At 50.4% G+C, this 27169-nt stretch overlaps 1 protein-coding gene across 1 annotated transcript; it reads right to left on the bottom strand.

Annotated features, from left to right (window-relative positions):
- Positions 1-25612, bottom strand: LOC138081109 (L-gulonolactone oxidase). The gene is made up of 12 exons (XM_068974190.1): positions 25488-25612; positions 24415-24516; positions 22289-22414; positions 20971-21065; positions 20502-20592; positions 18964-19149; positions 9497-9604; positions 8363-8439; positions 6015-6164; positions 5038-5202; positions 1658-1748; positions 1-879 (listed from the first exon to the last, which is right to left on the bottom strand). The coding sequence occupies exons 1-12, from the start codon at positions 25488-25490 to the stop codon at positions 751-753; spliced, it is 1323 nt and encodes a 440-aa protein (XP_068830291.1). The 5' UTR covers positions 25491-25612; the 3' UTR covers positions 1-750.
- Positions 25613-27169: the final 1557 nt, after the last annotated feature.

Below are 27169 nucleotides of genomic sequence, written 5' to 3'. Positions count from 1 at the left end.
CCAGGCAAGTCCAAGACCCTGGAGGGAAGCTGGGGAATCAAGGAGCCTTCTGCTCCCAAAGGATTACCTTGGAGATGGAGAGGAAGGAGCGGAGACTAGACTAAAGGAACTCTTGGCCTTTATTAAAAAGAAGGCAAGGAAAGTCCCCCTTTCCAAACATCCCTGAAACAGACATGCTGCAGGTTGGGCTATGGGAGATCAGGTGGACAAGTGGACCCCCTGGAAGAGGACAGTCCCAGGGCAGGGCACATGCCTCTGAGCATCTGAAAGACCCTGGAGGGTGAAAGGAAGCAAGGCACAGCACACATGACCTCTGTGTCTAAACGTATGCTGGTGGGACTCCTCCCTATGAGGGTGGGCAGGGCGACCCCTGGAGCTCCAGACATCCAGCCAGTGGGTGGAACCTGTGAATGGCTGAATCCTTACCTCATAGACATACAGAACGTTTGGGGGCTTCTCTGTCTCTTGGGAACAGAATGTGGTGACTGCAGGCTTGGGCTAAGAGGATGCTGCTGGAGAGGTAAAGGGATTTGGTGCTCTTCCTTACAAGGGTGCTGCGAGGATGAAGAGGTAGGGGATGCCCAGAACCAGGTTCCTTGCTGTGGGTCGGAGCAGCTGCGGGTGTCCTGGCAGAGGGCCCCACGGGAGATGTCTGTTCCCCATCAGGACAGCGGGACATTGAGCCTTGCCCTGTGAGAGGTGGGCCTGGAGGTGAGATGAGGTGGGCTAGACTTGTTTTCTGTTTGTGCTTCAGTAGAACACCTTCTCCAGATAGGCGTTCAGGAACATCCCTGTGGGGTCCAGCTTTTCTCGGATGGCACAGAACCTCTGGAAGGCCGGGTACATTTTCTCAAAGTCCTTCCGGGTGCAGTTGTGAGCCTGAGGAAGCAACAGGAGACAACAGGCCTTGTTTCCCGGAGCTGGCATTTCAGCGGGGCTGCAAACCTGTGTCTGTGTGCCTGCATGTGTGATCCCCTATCCCTAGGCATGCACAGAGCACATGCGTGCAGGTATATGCATGCACACACTCACAAACCCACATGCGTGTACCCACACCCATGTGTGCATGTATGCACATCTATACATGCATATAGGCTCATGCACAAACCCACGTGTTATGTGTGTGCACATATGCACACACAGACACACACATGCATGCATGCACATACACATGTAATGTAAAGAACCCAAACAGGAAGGAGGAAGTTCTTGGAAAGTAGAGAAGGAAGCGGTTAAAATGCAGTATTAAAGTTCCCGTTCCATTTGCCATCGGGCAGTGGAGGGGGCTCTGGCACCAGTTCTACTGCTAATTAGTCCCATCATCTCTGAGAGACCCCTAGTTTCCTGTCTGCTGAATAGACTCAGTGCCTTAGCCTGCTTATAGGGTTTCTATGAGAATTAAATGAAAGGTGAGCACTAAAAACTCGAAGGGAACTACAGTCACTGGGCTTCTGGAACATGAATGCAGAGAAGCTGGTCTAGTTAAGGTAGTGGAGGCCCTGCTTCCTATGACTTGCTCAGCTCACGGTTTCCCCTGGAGGTTGGAGCCCTGGGCAGGCAGGACAATAGGGAAGAGAGGCGCCCTCTGCTGGAAGCCCTGGCTCACAGTAGCTGCCCGGCTCCCACCCGTGGTGAGGCTCCGACAGACGTGTCTTACCTTGGCCCAGTGGGGCCTGCCTCCCACCTTCTTCATGATGTTCTCATAGGCCAGCCAGTAGTCCAGCCGTGGTACGTCCTTGCCATAGGGCCTGAGGAGGGGGCAGAAGGAGGTGAAGCTATGCTCTTGTCTCTGTGATCTCACCCATGGTTATCAGGCATCTTGCCCAGCGCTTGTCTACAGAGCACGGATGGCAGTGACTCAGCACCCTGCAGCTTTTGCTCAGAAGGATTTGGAAAAAGTTTACCTCTTACACATATTTTAACTGTCAACTGAAAGTTGCCGTGTTTTTGTTGTTGTTCAGTCATTCAGTCATGTCCGACTCTTTGCAACCCCATGTGTATGAGTGTGAATAATTTTAAATTAATATATTTTTTCCTCTGTGTGTGTATATATATATATACACACACACACTTATTTGGGCTTCCCTGGTGGCTTAGTGGTAAAGAATCCACCTGCCAATGCAGGAGATGGAGGAGACATGGGATGGGAAGATTCCCTGGAGGAGGAAATGGTAGCCCACTCCAGTATTCTTGCCTGGAAAATCCCATGAACAGAGGAGCCTTGTGGGCTACAGTCCACAGGGTTGCAAAAGAGTTGGACATGACTGAGTGACTAAGCACAGCACATACACTTAAAGATTTGAATTTTAAATCTAAATACTTTAAAATGTAAATTTTAAAAACTTAATGTAAAGATTATTTAAAAGATATATACAAAAATCTTTATAATAAATAAATAGATATATAAATATCTCTATCAGAATCACCTCATTTGATGTATGGAAATCACGGCCAGTGTAACCTAGTTGGTCAGTCCTTGCTGCAACGTCAGACTTACTGACAGAGAAGAGTCAGAACTCGCAAAAACTCAAATGTTATGATGCAGCCCCCAGGAGAATTTTCTTGCTTCTGAATTTGCATTCACGGGCAGGGACAAAACAGACAGACATCTTGAGGACTGAGCCAGGCCCTCAGTTTGTTCCTGCGTGAAATGAGCTGCCTCCCATTCGATGTGGGTTTCTGAAATTCTCTTTTCTGGCTTCCGGACCCCCCTCCAGGACAGCGCCCTCTTAAACTGTCCCTTGGGATCCCCTGAGTTTGGGGGTATTTTACAGACTGGAGAGATAAAGCATAGTAAGATTCAGGCTAGGTGAGAGGTGGTCTGTTTGTCTTTTACAAAGTCAGGGAAGGACTATTATCAGTGGTGGAAGGGAAGGAAGATGTGTCTTAAGCAGGGAGTTTTAGAAAAGAAGAGTTTCTTAAACTGTGTGTGTCCATAAGCCTCATACGCGAGGTCATTGCACACCAACTCAGGAAATAATATCACAGTATGAGCATACGGTGTCTGCCTATGGCCTGGTGGAGCTGGTGAGATGGCACCATGTCCAGGCATAACTCTCCTGGCCTCACAGTCCGTCTCAACCCGATGCTCCGGGGTCTCAGAATCATTGCCTAGGGCAGCACATGAGACAGCATAAACTTGTCATTCCTGAATATCAGTTTTGCAAAGGGTAGCTTTGCATATTAACATTAATATTAACATTTGCCTGTATGCTCACTCAGTTGTGTCTGACTCTTTGTGATCCCATAGGCTACAGCCCGCCAGGCTCCTCTGTCCATGGGATTTTCCAGGCAAGAATACTGGAATGGGTTGCCATGCCCTCCTCCAGGGGAATCTTCTGGACCCAGGAAATTGAACCTGTGATTCCTGCATTGGCAGGTGGATTCTTTGCCACCAGAGGAGCCCATTATGTGTTACATATTAATTAATAGTACATATTAATAATATCTCCAATAATAACATTAACAATTATAATTACTAGGATCCTCTATGATCCACCTCCCAGAATTCTGGAAATAAAAGCAAAAATAAACAAATGGGATCTAATTAAAATTAAAAGCTTCTGCACAACAAAGGAAAATATACGCAAGGTGAAAAGACAGCCTTCTGAATGGGAGAAAATAATAGCAAATGAAGCAACTGACAAACAACTAATCTCAAAAATATACAAGCAACTTATGCAGCTCAATTCCAGAAAAATAAACGACCCAATCCAAAAACGGGCCAAACTAAATAGACATTTCTCCAAAGAAGACATACGGATGGTTAACAAACACATGAAAAGATGCTCAACATCACTCATTATCAGAGAAATGCAAATCAAAACCACAATGAGGTACCACGTCACATCAGTCAGAATGTCTGCGATCCAAAAATCTGCAAGCAATAAATGCTGGAGAGGGTGTGGAGAAAAGGGAACCCTCCTACACTGTTGGTGGGAATGCAAACTAGTACAGCCACTATGGAGAACAGTGTGGAGATTCCTTAAAAAATTGCAAATAGAACTGCCTTATGACCCAGCAATCCCACTGCTGGGCATACACACCGAGGAAACCAGAATTGAAAGAGACACATGTACCCCAATGTTCATCGCAGCACTGTTTATAATAGCCAGGACATGGAAACAACCTAGATGTCCATCAGCAGATGAATGGATAAGAAAGCAGTGGTACATATACACAATGGAGTATTACTCAGCCGTTAAAAAGAATACATTTGAATCAGTTCTGATGAGATGGATGAAACTGGAGCCGATTATACAGAGTGAAGTAAGCCAGAAAGAAAAACACCAATACAGTATACTAACACATATATATGGAATTTAGGAAGATGGCAATGACGACCCTGTATGCAAGACAGCAAAAAAGACACAGATGTGTATAACGGACTTTTGGACTCAGAGGGAGAGGGAGAGGGTGGGATGATTTGGGAGAATGGCATTGAAACATGTATACTATCATGTAAGAATCGAATCGCCAGTCTATGTCCGATGCAGGATACAGCATGCTTGGGGCTGGTGCATGGGGATGACCCAGAGAGATGTTATGGGGAGGGAGGTGGGAGGGGGGTTCATGTTTGGGAACGCATGTACACCCGTGGTGGATTCATGTCAATGTATGGCAAAACCAATACAGTAATGTAAAGTAAAATAAGTAAAAATAAAAATTAAAAAAAAAGAAAAATAAAAAAAATAAAAAAACAATTATAATTACTATATGTAAGTAAAACAATTCTAATTAACAATAATATTATATATTAATTAACATTAATGACCACATTAACACAGTACAGCTAGAAAGGGTAGTTGTTGGAACGGGAAGGAGAGAAAGACTATTTTCTGCTGCTAGGACCAGGGAAGTCTCCCTGGAGATGGTGGCATTTGAACTGGCCTTGAAAGCTGAGGAAGGAGGGAGGGGCTCTTCGAAGCAGAGGGACCTGCTTCCGAGGCCCCGCCCCCTTCACTGCCGGCTTCCGCAGCGCCGCCCCGTCCACTACCGGCTTCGCCAGCTCCGCCCCGCCCCGAGCGAACCATTCACCTGTACATGATGATGTTCATGTAGCAGCTGTCACGCTGGAAGCAGGGGCTCAGCAGGATGTCATCCGCGCGAGTGAAGCGTACCTCTATGGGGTAGTGGGCCACCACCTTGGGGTTCGCCTCTAGCGTGGCCTTCAGCTCCAGCAGGGCCGCTTTGGTCTTCTCTCTGCACTCGGCCCGGGGTGGGAGAGGGGATGGAACCCAGACCTGAGGAAGGGGCCTCCGGAGATGTCCCATGAGGCTCAGCACGGCCCCCAGGAAACCCCTTCCTCATGGCTTCTGCTGTTAAAGTCCTTCTCACAGAAGCAGAGAGCTACCTCCTTCTCCCACCCCAGTCCCCAGGACCCCCACCCAATTGGAAGCTCTGCTCAGGTCTCTTTTCTGGCCGCAGCTGTCCCAGGCCGTGGCCTCCTCTTCTTCAGATAGGAGCAAGCCACTCTGATGCCAAGATTCCTACTTTTTCTAATAGTCCAGCCCTGAGAGTTTGGTGCCCCAGCCTCTGAACACGGTGACAGAGGGATCTCCTGAGCCCTGAGCGCTGATCCCCCTTTTCCTGGAGAAAGACAGAGAGGGGCGATTCAGAGAGGAAGCTGCAGTGAGTTGGGTACAGACCTAGCCTCCATCTCAAGGGGGTCCCTTCCCATGAAGAGTCCCCCAGCCTGCCAGGTGGGCTCTGCTAATGGAGGGACTGAACACAGGGTACAGTCTTTCAGAAGAACCAGATGCTGGCCACGAAGCCCTATGTTTCAAGTCTAAACCAGCCAGGGGCCAATGGGGAGAGTGGAGTGGATCCCCTGGCTGGTTTCCCTAGAGGCACAATGGTGCAAGGACACTGGACGGGAATTTGGAACTTCCCGTTTCCCTCAGAAATAACAGGTAGGATGGGTAGCCTGGTTGGCAGTGCATGGGCTGTGAGCACGACCCAAAGGGAGCTATATGTTGCTGACCCACCCGCAGGGTGGCCCGCTCGGCCCTTACCTGGGGATGGCCCAGTCCTGGACATGCTGCTTGAAGCGGCATTCGTAGTTGAAGATCTTGTGGCTGAGGTTGCAGTTTTCCTTCTTCCCGTTGAACAGGAGCCAGAAGAAAAAGCGATTGATCCAGCCCACAAGGCCTGGCAGGAAGGTGCTGGGGGGCAGGGCAGAGGGGTTCTGATCATCAAATTATCCAGCGGTGGGTAAGTACCGGCTGTGTTGCAGTCAGTGGACCGAGTCCTTTACAAACCGGGGCTTCATTCCCTACATCCCGTGCCACATGTGCTAATCTGCAGCCTGGAAATCCCTCCAGGGAACGTGAAGATCCCCCTGTATCACTCTTTCTGTGGCTGCCCAGGGCTCCAGTTATGGATTTTAGCCTACATTTTATTCTTCTCTCCTTCTTTAATGACTAGGTTGTTTTTAGTGTTAGAGTGTAATCGTGATTTAAAAGAAAAAACCACATAATGTAAAATTTACCCTTTTAACCATTGTTTAAGTGTGCAGTTCAGTAGTGTTAAGTATATTCACATCACTGAGCAGTGGATCTCCAGAATCTTGCAAAACTGAAACTCTGTCTCCACTAAAAATTAACTCCCCATTTCTCCCTCCCTCCAGCCTCCGGCAACCTCCATTCTTCTTCGGCAACCCTCCATACTTCTCATCTCTGTGAATTTGACTACTCTGGCTGCCTCATATAAGTGGAATCACTCAATATTTGTCCTCTTATGTGTCTGGCTTATTTCAGTTATCATCATGTCTTCAAGATTCGTTCACATTGTAGCCTGTGTCAGAATTTCCTTTCTTTTTGAAGGCTGTCTAGTTTTCCATTGAATAGCTATATGTCCCATTTTGTTTAGTCATCAGTTGGATAGTAATGTTCACTTTTTGGTTGTGAACACAAATGTGCAAATATCTCTTTGAAATTGTGCTTTCAGTTCTTTCTGACATATAGTCAGAGGTGGAATTGCTGGGTCATAAGGGAAATTCTATTTTTAACTTTTTGAGAAACCTCATACTGTTTTCCATAGTGGCTGCACCAGTTTACATTCTCACCAACAGTGCATGCGTCCTAAGTCGCATCCAACTCTCTATGACCCTGTGGACTGTAGGCCGTCAGGCTCCTCTGTCCGTGGGATTTCTCAGGCAAGAATACTGGAGGGGGTTGCCATTTCCTCCTCTAGGGGATCTTCCTGACCCAGGGATCGAACCTGCATCTACTGCATTGGCAGGCGGGTTCTTTACCACTGAGCCACCAGGGCAGCCAAATCACCAAGACCCAATCCTTTATTTTGTGTTCACCGCTGCATCCTTGGGGACATGGTTCAGCGAGCAGCAGAGCTGCAAGGGTGAGGCCAAGTGGACATGGTTTCCAGAAGCCACTAAGTGAGAGCCACATGGGTGGGGCTCAGAGGCCATGGAGCTCCCTCAGAGCATCCGTCCCAGCCCGGGATGTGGCCACCGTGATTTAGAGCTCAATTTATTTGGATGCTTCCTGGCTTGGACTCCACAGACACAGGCACATAAAGCTGCCAGGCTGCTGTGATGGAAGGGGAGAGGTCTGGCTGGGCATTTTCCACTCTCACCCCTAATCCATCATCTGATGGAGCAATGGCCTCCAGGCTGGACTCACTGTCTTTAATAAGACCCCAAAGTCTCCAAGATAAAAGAATAGATGGATACACTTAACAATAAGTTTAAATGTCTATACACCATAAGGGCTTCCCAGGTGGTAAAGAATCTGCCTGTCAGTCCAGGAGACGCAAGAGAAGTGGGTTTGATCCCTGGGTCAAGAAGATCTCCTGGAGCAGGAAATGGCAACCCACTCCTGTATTCTTGCCTAGGAAATCCCATGGACAGAGGAGCCTGCTGGCCTACAGCCCAGGGGGGGTCTCAAAAAGTCTGACACAACTTAGTGGCTGAACAACAACAACAACAGCAACATACTTTAAATATGTGTTGCCTATATTATTTATGTGTATGAAACATTTCAAAAGTTTTTATCAGATGCCATTCCACGTCTTGGCTGAATATAGTGTCACTGCTCAAGGACCCATAAGGCCTTCCTCATCACTCATAGTTATGTGTCTGGTACTTGAGCCTGAGCACAGACTTCAGGCTGGGAAGGAGGTAAGAAACTGGACAATATGAAGGTTCACATCACCCATGAGCCAGAGTGTGCAGCCTGGGCATGGGTATTTTTTAAAAGCTCCACAGTGCTGGAATTCACTGCTCTGGACCATGCAGACAGACCCAGTTTGCATGTCTGAAGGTGGGATGTTGTTCTTCTGATGGACCACACCCCCAGCAGTAGATGACAGGTGCTGGGAAAAGATACAGTGGCCTTCCTACCTGATCCAGAGTAGGAACTCCAGTAAGTAGAATCCAATAGCGTAGTCCCAGAACCAGTTGGCTGAAGAGGAGGGCGGCTGGGAAGCAGAGTCTGTGGTCAGTTCCGGGCTGGAGCTGAGTTTCCCAGGAGAGGCTGTGTGTGTGTGCTGGGGAGGGGGGACCCACTGGCCAGGACGATTGAAAGCCTCATTCTTGGTGGCACTGCCGATCCCCATGTCCTGTCCCCTTCTGTTTCGTGCTTATGTGATCATTTTGCTCAAGACCAAGAAATGCCTGTGTCTCTTCTCTGCAGAGCTGATGAGCTTGGTGTTCAGCAGTCACCCTTTATGAACCCTATGCCAGCCCTGTACACATAGTAGGTGTTCTGGCCTTTGTCTGACTTGTCTGGTCAACATCTTCCTGCTGCTGCTGCTGCTAAGTCGCTTCAGTCGTGTCTGACTCTGTGCGACCCCATAGATGGCAACCCACCAGGCTCCCCCATCCCTGGGATTCTCCAGGCAAGAATACTGGAGTGGGTTGCCATTTCCTCCTCCAATGCAGGAAAGTGAAAACTGAAAGTGAAGTCGCTCAGTTGTGTCCAACTTTTAGCGACCGCATGGACTGCAGCCTACCAGGCTCCTCCATCCATGGGATTTTCCAGACAAGAGTACTGAAGTGGGTTGCCATTGCCTTCTCCAACATCTTCCTAAGTGATGGCTTTATTTTATTCTGCTGAGAAGCAGCCTGTTTGCCAAGGACATGGTGGTGAGGAGACAGAACCATGGGTTTCTTCCCCTGGGGGTGGGAAGGATGGGGTGCTGGAGGGAAGGTGGGATGTGCTAGCTGGCTTCTGAGGTCTATCCTGACTGCTTAGGACTCAGTGGCCAGTCCTGCCAACACCTCCATCTCTGCCCCCCACGTCTGGATTGTCCCTTGACCTCCTACCCCTGTATCCCTCCTCACAGACTCGTGGGCCCTTACCGGGACCACCTTCCCTCGTCCTCCCACGCTCTGCGTTTGGTGCTTCTCTTGTGCTCAGGGGTGCTCACCCTTCGCTTTTCCTCTCATCTCTCACCGGCCATCAGGATGGTAATAGGTGTCAGGGGCCCTGGGAGCTGGGCAGTGGGGGGAAATGGGGAAGATGCCCATGGCTACCTTGTTGGTGTGGTCCTGGTAGATTACACTGACGTTCTCACTGTGTGGGAACCAGAGAAAGCGGAAGTATTCAGATTTCTTCAGGTGACTGTCCAGGTTGTCAAGAACCTGAGAAAGGAGCAGAGATTGTGTTGGTCACATTTGATGGTGGGGATGCTGGAAGTTGGGGGCCCCCCATCAAAAGAAAATATCCAAAATTGTCCTAACATTGCCAAAGAGCAAGGGATGTGTCTTATAAGATGCTGCATGTTAAGTGGTAAGGAATCTACCATCAATGCAGGAGATGCAAGAGACACAGTTTTGATCCCTGGGTTGGGAGGATCCCCTAGAGAAAGGAATGGCAACCCACTCCAGTATTCTTGCCTGGAGAATCCCATGGACGGAGGAGCCTGGGGGGCTCCCGTCCATGGAATCTCAGAGAGTTGGATATGACTGAGCACACGCATGCCATGGACATTAAAATGATCCACTTATAGGCTGACTTCATTGAGTTATGCAGAGGATAAAAATGAGTTCTCGTTTATCCTGACTTGAACAATGACTAGCTGTATAAGTCTGGGCAAGTGCCTCAATTTCCTCATCTGCAAAATAGGATTAACAACAATATCTATGTCAGGATTGTTATGAAGATTAAACACACTAATGCCTAGAAAGCCCTTAATATGGTGTCTTGAGCACAGTAAGCTCCATACAGGTGTAGCTGCTGCTGCTCCTATTACTCTGACATTGTCATCGTCAGCATCACTGTCATCCTCTCTTATTCCCACAACCCCTGACACCACAGTGGGCTTTAGTAAAATGAACAGGAGTGTCTGACTCTGAACGGCTCATCCGTACACGTGGAGATGTCACAGAGCAAATCATGTCTCCCCGACACCCATCAGGCTGACACATGACAAATTCTGAGCCAAAGGAGATGACAGGCAGCTGGGAGGGAGAGGGAGAGTGCTGATTTTGGAGTAAGTTCTGGATTCAAGTCCTGGCCTGGTGACTTGCCAGCTGCACAACCTTGCCGGATCCATATCCCTGGAGCCTTGGTTTCCCAGCCTCCCCAACAACACATGGGCAGTTGTGCAAATGAAATGAGATAATCTATGCTGAAGCTCCTGCGTAGAATGCCTGCCTGTGGCATGTACCCAGTGGAGAGTTTAGGTTCTGAATGTGAGCAATCCTGGCACACATCTGGGGATCCAGCCCTATTCCCACCAGGTTCCCAGCTGTGAGTTTCAGGAAGCAGCATCTCTTCATCTGTAGAACCAAGACAGAAATAGCTTTTTGTCCTTTTCTTCCTTCCTTCCTTCCTTCTTTCCTTCCAGGACTGTTGTGAGAACCAAGGGAGGTCATGGATGTGAAAGTAGTTTACAAGCTGTAAACACAGCAAGGAGATCAAACCAGTCAATCTGAAAGGGAATCAACCCTGAATACTCATTGGAAGGACTGATGCTGAAGCTGAAGTTCCAATACTTTGGCCACTTGATACAAAGAATCAACTCACTGGAAAAGACTCTGTTGCTGGGAATAATTGAAGGCAAAAGGAAAAGGGGGCAGCAGAGGATGAAATGGTTGGATGGCATCACTGACTCAGTGAATATGAAGTTGAGCAAACTCTGGGAGTTAGTGAAAGACAGGGAAGCCTGGTGCGCTGCAGTCCATGGGGTCACAAAGAATTGGACATGACTTAGCGACGGAACAACAACAAAAACAACCTGTGATTTCCATATCTGACCAGAAAGGAAGGAAAAACCAAGGTGAAACACCAAGGAATGAGCCCATCTAAAACTTCAATTTGGAGCACCTGGGAGAAGTGGAATTTTAGAATTCTGGATCCTGGTCCTCACTTCGGGGAGGACCCCTGACTTGTTAACTGATGCTTGATGGGGCCCAGGAAATACAGGAATGGGCGGACCATTGTCACCTTCCAGTGACCTGGCTGTCATCCCGAACCTCCCCTGCCACACATCAGCCCAGGCTGTGGGTCACCCTATTGCATCTCTGTTCATCTCTCTCCAGCCTTCCCCTAAAATCTGCTCCTGCTAACGTGCCTTAGCCCAGGCCCTTCTTAGCTCTCACTGGCTCTTCTGCATTAGCCTCATAATTTGCCCCATTTTTCATCTTTCCAGACAACATCTACAGGGAAGCATTCCAAGACACAGCTCAAAAATCCCCAGCAGCACTTCAGTTCCAATGGAATCGAGCCCCAATAGTTCAGCACTAAGAGGACTTCTTCCACACACACTGTCCAGTACTGTTGCCACTGCCCACAAGTGACCACGTGGAAAGGGTCAGATCTGAATTCAGATGCTCAATTTAACCCCACCCCTACCCCCACCAATGCTGTCTCCTTCCATTCTAAGTGGTTTTTATTTATATTACATCCATCCCAGAAGTATGGTACAGGTACTGAAGCATACATCTGTCCTGAAATTCATCAAGCCTCTCATTCACATTTGGTTTCTTCTCGAGGGCAGACATCAGCACATTTTTTTCTGTTAAGGGCCAGATAGTAAATATATTAGGCTTTGCTCTCTCTGTTTCCTCACCTCTGCTGTGATAGCATGAAAGCAGCTCATTGCGGTGTGTCAACAAAACTTTATTTTCAAAAGCAGGTAGTGAACCAGATCTACCCTGTGGGCCAGTTTCCCAAACCCTCACCCTATTGCTGCTGGCATAGGGACTTGGACACAGTAAATGCGGCAGGGTTCTTTGTTGTTGTTTAGTCGCTCAGTAATATCCGACTCTTTGCAACCCCATGGACTGCAGCACATCAGGGTTCTCTGTCCTTCACCATCTCCTGGAGTTTGCTCAAACTCATGTCCATTGAGTCAGTGATACCGTCCAACCATCTCATCCTCTGTCATCCCTTTTTCTTCCTGCCTTCAATCTTTCCCAGCATCATAGTCTTTTCTAATGAGTCGGCTTCGCATCAGGTTGCCAAAATATTGGAGCTTCAGCTTCAGGATCAGTTCTTCCAATGCATATTCAGAGTTAATTTCCTTTAGGATTGGCTGGTTTGATCTCCTTGCAGTCCAAGGGACTCTGAAGAGTCTTCTCCAACACCACAGTTTGACAGTATCAATTCTTTGGCACTCAGCCTTCTTTATGGTTCAACCCTCACATCTGTACATGACTACTGGAAAACACTATATGGATCTTTGTCCACAAACTGATGTCTCTGTTTTTTAATATGTTGTCTAGGTTTGTCATAGATTTTCTTCTAAGGAGCAAGTGTCTTTTAATTTCATGGCTGCAGTCATTGTCCACAGTGATTTTGGAGTCCAAGAAAATAAAGAGCCCTATGATTCCATATTTGAAGAAGAGGCCCTCTTCTGCTGGGCTGTAGATCCATGGAAAGTTCAGGAAGAAACACCAGGTCCCTGTCACTATCACTTCCATCCTGACTGGGTGATGGACCCATGGCCCATCACCTCTGGGCAGAACCATTTCTCCTGGGAGAATAGGAACATGGTCTGGAGCTCTGCCTGAAGGATAGGACTGAGAGAGCGGAAAATCCCCCCTTCTCTCCTGTCCCAGCCTCCAGGGCCTTCCTAGGTTGCCCAGAATCTTAGCAGTAAAAGTAATGGTGGCGCCCCTTTCTGGGTGCCCAGGTTCCCACCCAGAATGGAGTAATGAGAACCACTTTCACATCACACTTTGTGCCTCTCTCCTGGCATCTGTCACTTCTTTTCCTCCCTGCTTTAGAGGGACAAGGCATATCTTTTCCTCCAGGCAGGCAGCATGCACTCTCCAGCTCTGTGCCCCTGTGGTCCCTAACTGAGCACTGTGTGGTCACTAAAGGACGGAGCCCCCTGCCCTGGACCCATCCCACTGTGACTCTCTTCAGGGCCTACAAACAATCCTATCTGGGGGAGGAGGGTCCCCAGGATCAGGTTTCCTCAATCTAACTGGTGGTTCCTGGGAGCACTATCAAAGGGGGTGGGCCCCAGAGGAATGTCTTTCTTGGCATGCCATTGGCAGGAAGGGTTCTAGAGGGTTCCATTCCCTCCAAAATTAGCACCGCTGCTGAACTGACTCACGAGAACTGATTACCAGGCCTGTGAGCAGAAGCTGAGGGCTCCCTGTCCCATGGTTGGGGGTTACCCAGTGGTCAGTGGCTGGCCACCCAAGAGAGTGGGCGGGCATTTGGATGCTGCTGACGAGGTTGGTGTGTCCCAGGGACCAACCCTGCTTCCCGCAGCATTGGGGGAGGTGGTGATGCAGGCAGCCAGCTGTACTTCTCACATCTCATTATGGTTTGCATGGCATAAAGGGCAAAGGTTGACAGCCATTTCCAAAATCCTCTAGTCTTCTCGCTGACTGTGATTTCATACCAGTTAGACTGCAGAAAGTTGGGAATGCTAAGACCTTGTCATAAGAAGCCAGGGAGGCCACCCTTTTCTTGGCCCCTCTGCTCAGAAGCACTGATTCCGACTCCCCCTTCCCCTCATATGGCTTTGAGCGGCCTTCAGAAGCTGTGTTGAGGTGCAGATAAGAGAATCAGATCTGGGAAGCAAGGAGCTGCATCTGAGATGGACCCCACCCAGCACAGGGGTGGGCAGGAGAGGGTAAACCTCAGAGAGGGGTGGGTGTTTAAAATTCTTCCTTGTGGCTCAGACAGTAAATCTGCTTTCAATGCGGGAGACCCGGATTCGATCCCTGGGTAGGGAAGATCCCCTGGAGAAGTGAATGGCAACCCACTCCAATATTCTTGCTTGGGAAATCCCATGAACAGAGGAGCCTGGTGAGCTACAGTCCATGGGGTTGCAAAGAGTCTGACATGACTAAATGACTAAGCACACATTGGTTCTCAGGCACCTGCCTGCTTCTGGAAATGAGGTCTCATCCTTTTTCTTTTCAGAAGGAAAACATTCAGGGGGAGCAAGAGTGAGGAGAAGCTGCTCCAGTGACAGTTTTCTGATTGGTCCTCTTTCCTTCCTCTCTGGACTGCTCTCCTCCGAGGGGAGCAGCCTGGGACTCAGCTTCCCACCTGCATCTTACTCTTCCTCCCAAGCATTCCCAGCCCCTTGAAGGGGCCCTTTAAAGGCTGCTCTGAGCAGAGAGGGTAAAAGAGAATTGAATGCAGGGCCATGGACAGCACATGCCCCTGGGAGGAAATCATAGGGTTGTAAATGCCACCCACCCTCTGTGCAGTCCTTGTCTGTGGCCAGAGCCTGGGTAGGGAAGGCTGGTCCATGGGCGTGATGATAGACACTGATGATGGCCCTGGTGGAGACCCATGCAGCTCCAGGCGGAAGAGCAGCTGGAGCTGTGCAGAGGGGAGAGAGAGAATCCACAGAGGACCTGCTGACTCAGAAGAGGAGGAGGAGGAGCATCTAGCCTTGTGAGCCCTTGAGGGATGGGCTGGGGCTGCAGGGAAACGATGGGAGACTCCACACCAGGATTCATGCCCCTCCCCAGGGATAAGACCCAAGAACATCCCCAGATGCTCCAGGCGAGAGAAGGACCCTCTGTCTCCAGGGTGGGGCACAGTTTTGTATCCAAGTGCTGCACTGGTTTATGTAATGTCAGGGCTGGAAAAGAAGTCAGGTTCATCTAATTTGACCCTACTTTTAAAATGGCAAAGAAGGGACTTCCCTGGTGGTCCAGTGGCTAAGACTCCATGCTCCCAATACAGGGGACTTGGTTTCGATCCTTAGTCAGGGAATTAGATCCTACACGCTGCAACTGAGACCTGACGCAGACAAATAAATAATTTAAAAAATAAAAAGTCTCCAAAAATGTGAAGGGCTTGGTCCAGGTCACACAGAGGGAGCTGCACAATCAGGCTTGGGGCTGCCTGCCTCCCCAGAGCCCCTCTAAATACTCACTGAGCATTTATTGCTGTGTAATTGTGTGTGTGTGTTGGGGTTGGGGGACAGCCTGAGATAAGACTGCAAGAAGCAGGCCTTAGGTGTGGTCAGTCTTAGTACATCTCTGCCAGGTCAAAGGAGGAGCAGAAAGAGGGTGGAGTCTGTCTGTCCACTTGGTTCTAACGCCCTGGTAGGAGCCCAGGGGCCAATCCTACTGGCTAAAGAAGAAGCAATCTCTTTATCTCTGGGTCAAATTATTCAGCTTAAAAATGAACAAGTTCTAACCTAAGTGAGAGGCTGGAAGGTGGTCCCTTTCTGGTTGAAGGTGATCTCTGCCCATCTCCCTTCTCTGCCTGAGATGCTGACTCCTTAACCTGCCCACCGCTCCATTGACACCATGCTCAGTGAGGTCAGCAGTGATCTCCTGATGACCAGACCCTGGTGTTGCTCCCCAACTCCTCACAGCATTGGACTCGTCTGGCTGCTCTGTTCTGGACACTGAGCACTAAGGCACCTTCTGTCCTCACCCAAGCCCTCTCTCTGTGGGTGACCACATCTACTGCTGGGAGCCAGCACGGGAGATCCTACCCATGACAAGGTCATGTGGAGAGACCTGACGGGCAAGGCGAGTCAGGTCTCAAGGGGTCCTCTGTCTGAGCATCTACCCCAAAACCAAAATCTGTCTGTTTACTGTCTGCTATACTATGCTCTTCTGACATTACCACCTTTCTCTGGAAAGAGTTAACTCAGAGCTCCAGTTAACAGTCTCCTGCATATAAAAAGAATGTCTTGGTTTAAACCCCTTCGATGGCTTTCTAATTTACCTGACTGGTCTGCCCGGACTTTTACAACTGGTGAATTGTTTACAGCCCCCCAACTGCAAGAGGCATGATGCTTAAAACATCTTAAAGATATAGAGCTTTTTAGAGTTAAGAATTAGTTTGGTGAAGAGTTTGTTGAGTTAATGTTTGCTGCCAGGCCTCCATATCCTTTATCTTTTAGGCACCTGGGAGGATATTAATCGAGATGCAGAAATAGGAATATAGTGGTTTTGATGATAGCAACACTAGACTTTTGAGTTAATGAATTTTCTCTTTGTTATAAATCACTGTGCTCCTCTTTCATTGTTATAAATTGTTGTGTCCTTGCTATGTAAGAATGTAACTTTATTTAGTGCTTTCTGAGAGTGGCACCAGACTTTGGGAAGAACAACACTATTACCCTTATCAGAAAAGGGCTGTAAAATGTTAATTGGCCCTCTGGCCAGAAGATGATGTAAATCACCTAAGACTTGTGTATACAACTAGGTATGCAGAGAGAAAGTCTGGTCTCGAAAAGAGTCAGGGCTGCTGACGCTGCATAATTTTATATTATCCATTGATCTCTATGTACAAAAAAAGTATAAAAAGCCTTTACGAACAATAAAGGATGGACCAGTTTCTCAGACCAGCTTATTGAACTGGTTTCTTGGAAATCTGGCTCTCCCCATGTCAAATCTCTCTCTCTTTCTCTTTCTCCCTCTCCTTCCCTCTCCTTTTCAGGCTGAATTCCCATGGGGCATGGAGGCTCTCCGAGTCTACTTACTTGCCCTGGCTTCTAAGACCCACGTGAGAGGGAGCCCAAGGCAGGGCACCCTCCACTATTCAAGTGGGCGCCGGTGGCCTAATGTAGATGGTGCAAGTTCCTTGTCTTGGAACTTTATTGGTTTTCCACATAAACCAAGTTATTCAGCCTCTTTTCTCCACTAGATTTTCCTACTATACTATTTTTTCCTAATCTCTCTTTATATTTCTAAATAAGTAAGTTTTTCCTCGCCTACTCCATCTCCCCTTCAGATTACCCTGGATCCACTGGGGCTGGACCCCGACAATCTACTGTCACGGTCTGAGGGAAGTGTTGACCTCTGATTTGTGCTGAATTGCATCGACCTAAAATGCAACGTGTAGAAGCCCTCATCCTTGGCATGTGACTATATTTGAAGCTAGGGCCTGCTTGGAGTGAACAAGAAGCTTAGATCAGCCCCTTAACCCTGGTCTGGGGATGTGGCTAGTTGGACAGGCTCTTGAGGTGGCTCAGAGTCTGGGGTGGCTCCACGTGGACTGGTTCTACCCTCTTGGAGCTCCCTGGCTTAGCCACACAGTATCACTGCCAAACAATTCCATGAAATGTCCTTGTAATCCTTTCTTGGGCCAAAGCATCAGGCAACTCATTTGCCAAGACTGGCCCACACGTGCTCAGCACTGATGCTCTAGGAATCAGTGCCACATCCCCTGGACCAGCATCCCCACCCTTTTGGCACCAGGGATTGGTCTCATGGAAGACAAGTTTTCCAAGGACCGGGACTGGGGTAATGGTTTCAGGATGATTCAAGTGCAGTTTATTTCTGTCATTACTACATCAGCTCCACTTCAGATCATCAGGCATTAGATCTCAGGGAATGGGGACCCCTGCCCAAGAGCATCCCTGGAATCACTTTGTCAGCCACCAGTGGAGAGTTCTGGGGCTTAAGTTCCACAAACACCATGTGCTTCAGCAGGTTCAGTTGTGTCTGACTCTTTGCAACCCCACCCACTGTAGCCAGCCAGGCTCCTCTGTCCATGGGATTCTCCAGGCAAGAATACTGGAGTGGGTTGCTGTGCCCTCTTCCAGGGGATCTTTCCAACCCAAGGACTGAATCCGCATCTCCTGTGTCTCCTGCATTGCAGGCAGATACGTTACCGCTGAGCCACCAGGGCAGCCCCACCAAACAACATGCCTCTGCATAAAGGACCTTCTGCATTTAAATCCTTTGCTGTGAGGTTTATAACGTGTTAGAAATTCCAGTGGTAAGGATTTCTTTAGACCAGATGCTAGATAACAGTATTTTCCATTTTTCACTGACTAGGTACCCTGGGGAGCACACTGTAGTACTGAACTAGATACTTTACAAGTGTTATCTGAGTTAATGCTCAGGTTTACTACTTTAAGGTAAACATGATTTACTCTGTTTTTGCATAAGGAAACTGGGGCTCAGCAAGGTTCAATGGGTGACTCAAGGTCACAGCTTGGGGGTGGTACTGCCAGCATTCAGTTTGACCCCAAATTCCACCATAACTATGTGGGGCCAGTAGTGTTCACATCACTACCAACTCCATCTGTGCAGAGGGTCTACTCATATTGAATAGTGAGGTGACTATGGAGGAGCTCAGATGCTGAGGGACTTGGAACCATAGATCTGAGTCCTGTAGCTTAGCAATTACCAGGGAAATGCTTACCAGGCATTTCTGGTCTACTGTATGCTATCCATCCATCCATGCATCAATCCATCATCCATTCATCCATCCATCTGATCATCTGTCCATCTAGTCATCCATCCATGTATCCATCCATCCATCCATCCAATCATCCATTTTCCCAGCTAACCAACATGGGTTTTCATTCATTCAAAAAACATTGCTATCATTCAGAAGCCATCTTATCTGCCCCTCATCACCCAGCTCCTCTGAGCTCCACTGACCTGCTCACAAAGGGGTACTGCCACAGTATTCTGGGGTCAAGGAAGGGCTGGTGAGGTCAGCTCACTGCCCCATTCTGGGGACCTGCAGAGCTCAGAGGAGCATGACTTATTAATGTCCTCCATTTCTTTTCTGAGGCTGAGCAGTGGCAAATGAGAGACAGTACCTCTTTCAAGGTTGAGGGGAAGGTGGTCTCCTGCAAGTGGAACTGGGGCACACACTGCAGTGTGACTGTGAGGATGACTCCGAGGCAGCCCAGGTGCACGCGCGCAGCCTGGAACACCTCTGCGTTGCTGGACTCTGAACACTCGAGGATGGTCCCATTGGCTGTCAGCAGGGTCAGTGCCACCACCTGGTGGTGGGAGAAGAGCCACGCTTCAGCATCCCCAGGCTTCTGGTAAACCCCTCCCTTCCCTGTTTGTCCTTGCAAGTGAGGCCAAGTGTCTCCGATTCCCAGATGTATCTGGCCCCGGGGACTTTCCCAGCTAGGTCTCCAATCACAGCCCAAGGGAGCCTCAGTCTTGGGGGAGGGTAGAAGGAGAAATGGAGTGAGGGGGGCTGTGCCTGGGTGGCATCAGCCCTCAGCAGGGAGGGGGCCCATCCATCACAGGCATTTCCATGGCACCCCAGTGGCTTGCCCTCCCCCAGCTGCCTTGCTCATCCTGTGGATTTCAAAGTCAGGATTCAGCAAGCTTGTCCTCTGCCTGGAAGAGAGCTAAGATGAGATCAACTCCATAGAGCCATGAGGCCCCGGGTGGAAGTGGCTCATAAAGGCAAAGGGTGTGCATGCATCTGGGGGTCTGGAGCTGGCCCCGCTGTCCCAACACGCAGCCCTGGGGACCAGAGTCCCTTGCAGGCTGTCTGCTCATTGCCCTCCTGAGCACCATCTCAGCCAAGTCTAGTCCATTTTCTCATTTGGGGACCTCTCCCTTGCCTTAGGAACTAGATTCCCCTACTTGGCCCTACCAAACGCAGAATCTCTGGGCTCTGCAGAGTGGGCTGCCCAGTTGGAGACAGGTGGTGAACATCACTCTCCTTGCCCTCGGCTCCTGTTTCCAGAGGAATCCTCTTTCATTGCCTGCTGAAGTCCCTCCCCACACTCTGCTATCTGCTCACTGGGACGGAAATTGCTTTTGACATGTGCAGTTGGCGGCGGGGTGCCCAGGGTGAGAGAACAGATACAGCTGAACTAATTCTGATTAATAGCGACCTAAACCAGAGAAGAGAAACTGGCAGAAGTGGGGCACAGTGGCCTGCTCTGGGAGTGAGGGTGTTAGGATGATTTTTATTAAAAAACAAAAACAAAAACAGACTTTGTTGGAGATTTGGGGCTGAGTTGAGTGCTGGCCAGTGAAACACAGCAGTGGGGTCCAGCGATAATAAAGGTGGGCACTGACTCACCAGTTGTGTGATCTTGGATGTATGACTTAACCTCTCTATTTCCTCATCTGTGAAGTGAGGGCTATAACCGTCTCAGAGAGAGTAGGTGAAGCACCCAGTTAAGTGCTTGGGGTTCAGTAGATATTAAAGATGCCAGTGTCTTCCCCTTGCTCCCTGCCATCAGCATAAGTGTAGAATTAAACAGAGGAGCTCTCAAACCATCCTGGAACGCCTGCTTGTCAGGAGCATCGATGACAAGGGTGAAGGGGCCTTGACCCATCCTCCCCTCTCCCTGGTGGTCAGCATCGAAGCAAGTGAACTCACTTGTGTGGCCAGGATGCCGTGCTTGATCCCCGTGTTGTGGGTTCCAGACCCAATGACACCACCTGCGGTCACGTCTGACACAGCTCCCAGGCTGGGGAGAGGAGGAGGGACACAGTTAGGCTTCCTGGGACAATACCTCCCAGGGTTGTGGTGCGAGGCCCCTCAGAGCAGAACAGCTGATCCATCTCCTGCCTGGGAATCTCATCCCCAGTTTAGCTTGCAAAGAGTCAGACATGACTTAGCAACTAAACAACAATTTCTTTCTATTCTCATATAATAGCCCCTGGACACCCGGGGATGGGGAGATGGGTACCCTGTGGGGATGGGACAGGGATCCAGAGAAACAGGTGCATCCTAAAAGTGCTCCTCTCTGGCCCCTGCCTGATCCTTGAGTGTCTGGCTGAGGTCAGGGTCGGGAGTGATGGTCATCACTGGCACCCGCCCTGGGAATGGGTGAGGTGGCTCTTACTTGGACAAAGCCAGGCCGTGCTTGTCCAGCTGGTAGTTCAGGTCAGCTAGGAGGATGCCGGCCTCCATGGTCACCTGCTTCTTCTCTGTGTCCACCTGCAAAAGACCGGCACAGGCTAGGATGAGCTAGGCTGTCACCCAGCTCTCGTCCTGCAGCCACTCAAGGCTGTGAGTACAAGCATGTCTGTCCCAGCCCACAGTCATCCCAAGCTGCCTCCCACTGCAGGCAGCCAAAAGGGGGTTCAGGCAGAGCCCTAGAGTGCTGGGGCTCAGGGACTGTCCTGTGCAACCCTTCTAGTCACAGGGGAAAGAAATAATGGGCAGGGAAGAGAAGAGGTTTACTCAAGGTCACCATAGGGCTGGGACTGGCGCTCAGGTCTCCTCAGCCATGTGGGAGAGTAGTTCTATGCCCTGAGACCCCCATGGCTGGTGGTGGTGGGGGAGGGAGGGGAGGAGTAGTCTCTCCATTTCATAGCATGGAGACTGAAGTTCAGGGACTCTAAGTCACTCGCCCAAGGTCACACAAACATCCGCAGTGGAACCGAGATAAGGATTCACATCTGTGGACTCCAAAACACAGCTTTCACTGACCCTGAGCACACAGCCTGGGCAAAATCAATTACCAGAGCCCGGTCCTCACTATAGCGATCAGAGTTAATTCCTCCCATGACTGATGTTTTGACCAGAGCATTTTCTACGGGGTGGAGATGGTTGGCCTGAGCAAATCAGGAAATAAATAGTACAGAGAAATCTAGAATCTCTTCTAGCAGAGCTGGAGGGGCGGGTACCAGGCAAAAAAGACAGCTCAGAGAAGCACATGCCTGTACTCTCACTCCCTGGCAGGCTCCTGGTTGTGGATGGGGCAGGGGAGGGGGTGTGAGAGGCCTGAATTAATGTATCCCAGTGCAGGGCTGGTGTCAGACTCCTGAGTCTGCGGCCAGCTCTGCCACTGGTCAGCTGTGTGACCTTAGGCAAGTCACTCCCCCTCTCTGATCTTCAGTTTCCCTACATGCAGAACAAGTTAGGTGCAAACCCTGGATTTGTCATGAATCCACCTTTGGGGCCCTGACTTGTGGGCATCTTCTCTGTGGCCACAAGGGTGCACACAGACCAGATGTGAGGCTTGAAGGAGTCCAGGGCAGGCCCTGTCGGGGGTGAGGGTGATCACAGTGGACCAGGAATTGGGGGAGGTCACTTTGGGACTCAGAGGCCAGGAGGGGATGAGGCATGAGGGAAAAGGAGCCTCCACCTCCACCCTGGAGTCTGGAATGGAGTGGCATGGGGTGCAGCAGAGGTAGGGAGCCCAGAGCTCCGAGTACCTTGAGGATGCGGTTCATCTTGCCCATGTGGATCATGAAGCCGTCAGTGCAGGCGATGTCTGAGGGCGAGTGGCCACCGCCCACCACCTTCACCCGCTTGTTCTGCTGCCTGGCCAGGGCTAGCACCTGTGGAGGCAGCATTTGCATCAGCCTTAGCCCAGGCCTTTCTCTGAGAGGCAGCCAGGCCACCCAGGCGTTGCACCCCTAGTCCCCCAGGTGCTGCTGGCTGGACGCCGCTGTGCAGGCCACTCCGAGAAAGAACTAGAGAGAAGGGCCAGGAAGTGAGCGGGGTGCAGGCCAGCACGGCTCAGAACAACCTTTGCATGCAGGACATCAGCCCTCAGCTCAGTGTGAAGCCTGTTTTCTCAGCATTCAAGGACCTCGGATCCATTCAAAGCCGCTCCACCTCCTGGCCTTCCTCTTTTGCCCTCTCTGCTCTGCAAACATCCGCGCCGCCCCCTCCCCCCAGCCGCTGAAGACTGATCATTCTCCACCTGTCCTCTCCTCATCTCCCACTGGCCTACCCCAGCTCCCCTTTGAGCTCCTATTCATTCTCCAGGCTGACTCAGTGATCATTTTTTTTCATTCTTCTGCTTGAGAAATTGGGGGCTTCAAATCTGGGTTTAAAATCTGGCTCTGATACTTACTATTTAAGAACAAGGGAAAATTCCAAAGCCTCTCTGAGCCTGTTGCCCATCTGTTAAATGGGCTAGTAATCACTACCTTATAGGTATGGATGGGGACAGGTGAGACCACAGATATGAAGCAGGTGGTGCTGATCACCAGTGGTAACCATGTCATTCCCACCACTCTCCTCTGAGTGCCCTCACACACGTATGCAAGGCTCACGAACACGTGAATCTCTCCCCTCTTTGTGCTCTGCTAATCCTAGTGAAACACCTGCATCGTCTGGGTTAGTCCTATGCAACCTGTCTTAGGGGTAAGACTTTCAAAAGCAGAGGTTGGGTCTTGTCCATTTGTTCATTCATTCACTCATCCATTCAACAAATATTCATTAAGTGCTTCCTGTGTGCCTGATAAAGGGCTAGGTGTGCTAAGGATGCAATGGAAAACAGGAAAAATGTGGCCTTACATCCTTATGAGGGAGAGAGAAAAAGGCATGAAAAAGTTCATGTCAGTGAAATAACTGCAGGTTTTGAATGCAGTGAAAGAAATAAGCAAGGAGCTGAGATGCAGAAGATGGGGACATCCTCAGATGAAGTGGTCTGGAAGTCTCTGAGGAGGCGATTTACCCTGAGTGCTAAAGGATGCAAAGGAGTTGGTCCCGTGACAAGTGAAGGGACAGGCATCCCAGATAGTGGGAAAAGCAAGGGCTAAGATACAGAGGTAGGAAAAAGCTTGGTTTTTCCTGTGATCACAAGTAAAGAATCTGCCTGCCAAAGCAGGAGACGTGGGTTTGATCCCTGGGTCAGAAAGATCCCCTGGAGAAGGACATGGCAACCCACTCTAGTATTCTTGCCTGGAAAATCCCCTGGACAGAGAAGCCTAGTGGGCTACAGTCCATGGGGTCACAAAGAGTGGACAGAGATCAGTGGGGAGGCCATTTCAGGCCATGGCAGGTGGGGAAGGGGTGGTGGCCTGGGCTTAGTGGCAACAGTGCTGGAGAGAAGGAGGTGGTTCTAGAAACTTCCAAGCCAGGACTTACTGAAGTCAGTTAAGGGTAAAGAAAGGACAGTGACCTACTTCCTGGCTTCTAGTTTGAGCAACCAGGTAGTTGGTACAGAGTTAGGAAGACCGCAATAGAATAGGTTGAAAGCAAGGAAACTTCAAAAACATCCTTCGGGGCATCAAAGTTTGTTATGTCTCTGATGAAAGAAGTCATATGCCAATTTGCAGCTTGGAGAGGAGACTTGAGCCAGAAATAACAATCAGACAGCCACTGGTGGACACCCCAGGTGGTCATGTGACAGTAGAGTTCAGTTGGAGTCAACCTCATGGTGCTATTGCCTGGCTAGCAATTTTGGGATGGGGATGGGAGTCTTAGCTGGGAAGTTCTCTTCTCAGCCTCCTCTCTGGGGGCATTTCTGATCCACATTTCTGATCCAGATGGAATTGGAGGTCTGGTGGCTGGACCATCGGGCGCTGTTCTGAGACAAGATACTCACCTCTTTGACCTCCTCCACGGATGTGGGCTGAAAGTACATCTCCGGGCAACAGCCATAGGTCCTTGCCCAGTTTTGGAATTTGACCCCCTTGTACCCATGGACCTGTGTGATAGGACAAAAGCTGGGTCACCTCCAGTGAGTGGTCTCAGGCTACCTGTCCCCCATCCATCCACTGCCCTGACATTGTAGAGACGGAGGCTGAGGCCACGGTGCTGAGCCAGCCTCTGGGTTTGCCCTCGACACCCCTCTGCGCCCCTGGGAAGCCTAAACACATGTCAGTTCTGAAGCCAAGTGGCCATGTGGGGGCTTCTTACTACCATTTTCCTCGATCAGCTCATGGCGGAGCGGGACGGTTAGGGGGTTGGGCAGATCATGCAGTGAACTCAGCACTCTCAGGAGAAGCAGGGAGATGAGATCAGGGTGCAGCTGGAGAAAGCAGTATTTGGGTTCCTGCTCCAGTGTGGTGAGCCCTCTGAAAGACCCAGTAGTACAAGGTGCACTGGGCTGAGTAGGACAATGGGGGAGGGGCTGCATGAACTGGCCCGGTGGCCCAAGAAGGAAGGAAACTGGCCATCAGCTTTCCCACCAGTCTTCTCCTGCAGGAAGGGGCACGTCTGGGAGACTCCATGGCAGCCTTTCATTGCCTGGAGGCCAAGCAGGGAGCCCTGGGAAATGGATTCCCATTTGAGGGACCTCTGCTGTGTGCCTGGGTTCCTCCACATGCCATACCTTTTTAGGCCTTATAGCAATACCACTGGATGGATGATATCAACGCTCATTTTCAGGAGCAGAAACTGAGGCCCAGGGAGGTGGCCTTCCCCAAGCTCACACAGCAACTGAGTAAAGACACAGGAGCCCAACCCAGGCCTTCCTCTTCTATCCCTTCCCCAGCACCCCAACGGCTCCTTGGAGCCTTGAGTCCAATTGGAAGGCTTCCCTGTGGCCACCCCTCAGCCCCACACCTGCCCAATTTTGCCCCCCTGCCCCAAGCCAGGTTCACGGGCTCAGTCTGGATGTAGCCAGTGGGGCTGACCGGCTGAACTGACCCGACCAGCAGTGCCATTTGGCCCTACCATGGCTCCAGTGGTGGGTCAGTGGCCGCGGCTGACTCCGGCTTCCTCTGGGAAGAGAGCACAGGGCAGCAGGGCCCTGGGGCAAAGCAGAGAGGCTGGAACCAGCAGAGTGGTGACAGTGAGCACAGAAGCTCAGAGAGGCACAGAGGGGCCCTTGGGAGGCGGATCAGCAGTGTGACGACGGGCTCCACCCAGGCAAACAGCCGCCAGGCCCGCCCTCTGCCCCTCAGCCCCGCTCAGGCAGCAGGGTGGAGAGGCAGGCTTCACAGGGTGGCCGTTTTTTCCCCCAAAGCTGTGGAGCTTGGATTCCAACAGGGTCTTTGGGGGCTTTCTGGAGCTGAAGGGCCCCTGGCCTTGAAACTGAGTCTGTAAAGCCACAGATCAGGGGAGGCTGTGACCTGGGGCCCATGTGTCGGTTCATTTGTCAGAGTTGGGGGAGGAATTCACCAGGCTGCCCACTGCCACTGGGAGACAGGACAGGATGTTGGTGGCTGTAGCGGGGGATGGTGTGAGGGGGAGGAGAGCGACAAGTGACACAGCCCAGGCAGAGTCTTCTAGCTGAAGTCTTCCCTCTCCAGGCCTTAGGGCAGACAGACCTGGGTTCCTCTTCCGTGCTTTGCTGGTTAACCTCCATGAACCTCAGCTTTCTCTTCAGTAAAGCGGGGGCATGTGTATCTATGCTGAGTTGCTTCAGTTGTGTCCAACTGTGTGTGACCCCGTGGCCTGCGGCCCACCAGGCTCCTCTGTCCATGGGATTCTCCAGGCAAGAACAGGGGAGTGGGTTGCCATGCCCTCTCCAGGGGATCTTCCCGACCCAGGGATCAATCCACATTTCTTAGGTCTCCTGCATTGGCAGGCGGGTTCTTTACTACTAGTGACACCTGGGAAGGCCTAAAGTGGGGGCGCTTTTGTCTGCTTCTGTGGGCAAACATCAAGGTTAGAGCAGACATCTGAGAAGCACTGGGACAGAATCAGAGCCTGAAATGGTATCAAGCTCTTGCATTTGCTCCTGGCTCTGAGCTTCCAGTGGCAGATTCCTTGGGACATTCCTGTCCACGTCACTGCCCCTTGGCTCCGTGCCTGGCACCGCACCGGCCTCTGAGGCACGTTTGTCCAACAGAACAGATTAATCATCACTGAGCACCTTGGCATCAGATCTGTCCAAGGCAAGAGCTGGGGTCTAGTGGGAAGTGAGAGCAACAACTCTGGGGTTTGGGAGGTGAGGCTGGGCTGGAGGAGCAAAGCTTGGGGTCAGATACATACAGGAGAAGTTCTGGGATGGGGGTGTCAGAGTCACACCTGTGTTCTCAAAACCAGGGTCTCATAGAGCTGCCAGATGCATGTGTGTATTCATGTTCATGTGTGTCTCTGTGTGTGAACATGATCACACTCCCCATCTGCAAATGTATGTGCTGAGGGAGGGGAGAGGTGGCAGCTACATGCTCCCCACAGGGAGATCCCAGCTAGTGGAGATGCTGCTGTTCATGATCTCTTAAAGGCAGCTCAACAGCAGAGAGGAAAGAATGGGATGGGTAAGGAATCTGCAGAGCTCAGGGCCACAGAACAGAGCTGACTGGGAACAAGAGATGGAGCCCCTGTTACGGGCTGAATCGTGTCCCCCCACCCCAGCCCCTTAAGTTTCTAAGTTGAAGGCTTAATCCCCAGGGCCTCAAAAGGTGACC

Source organism: Capricornis sumatraensis, chromosome 6, assembly GCF_032405125.1.
Source record: "Capricornis sumatraensis isolate serow.1 chromosome 6, serow.2, whole genome shotgun sequence".
Classification (NCBI taxonomy): domain Eukaryota; kingdom Metazoa; phylum Chordata; class Mammalia; order Artiodactyla; family Bovidae; genus Capricornis; species Capricornis sumatraensis.
The sequence above is the reverse complement of the archived record's forward strand: the minus strand, read 5'-3'. Positions and strand labels throughout refer to the sequence as shown.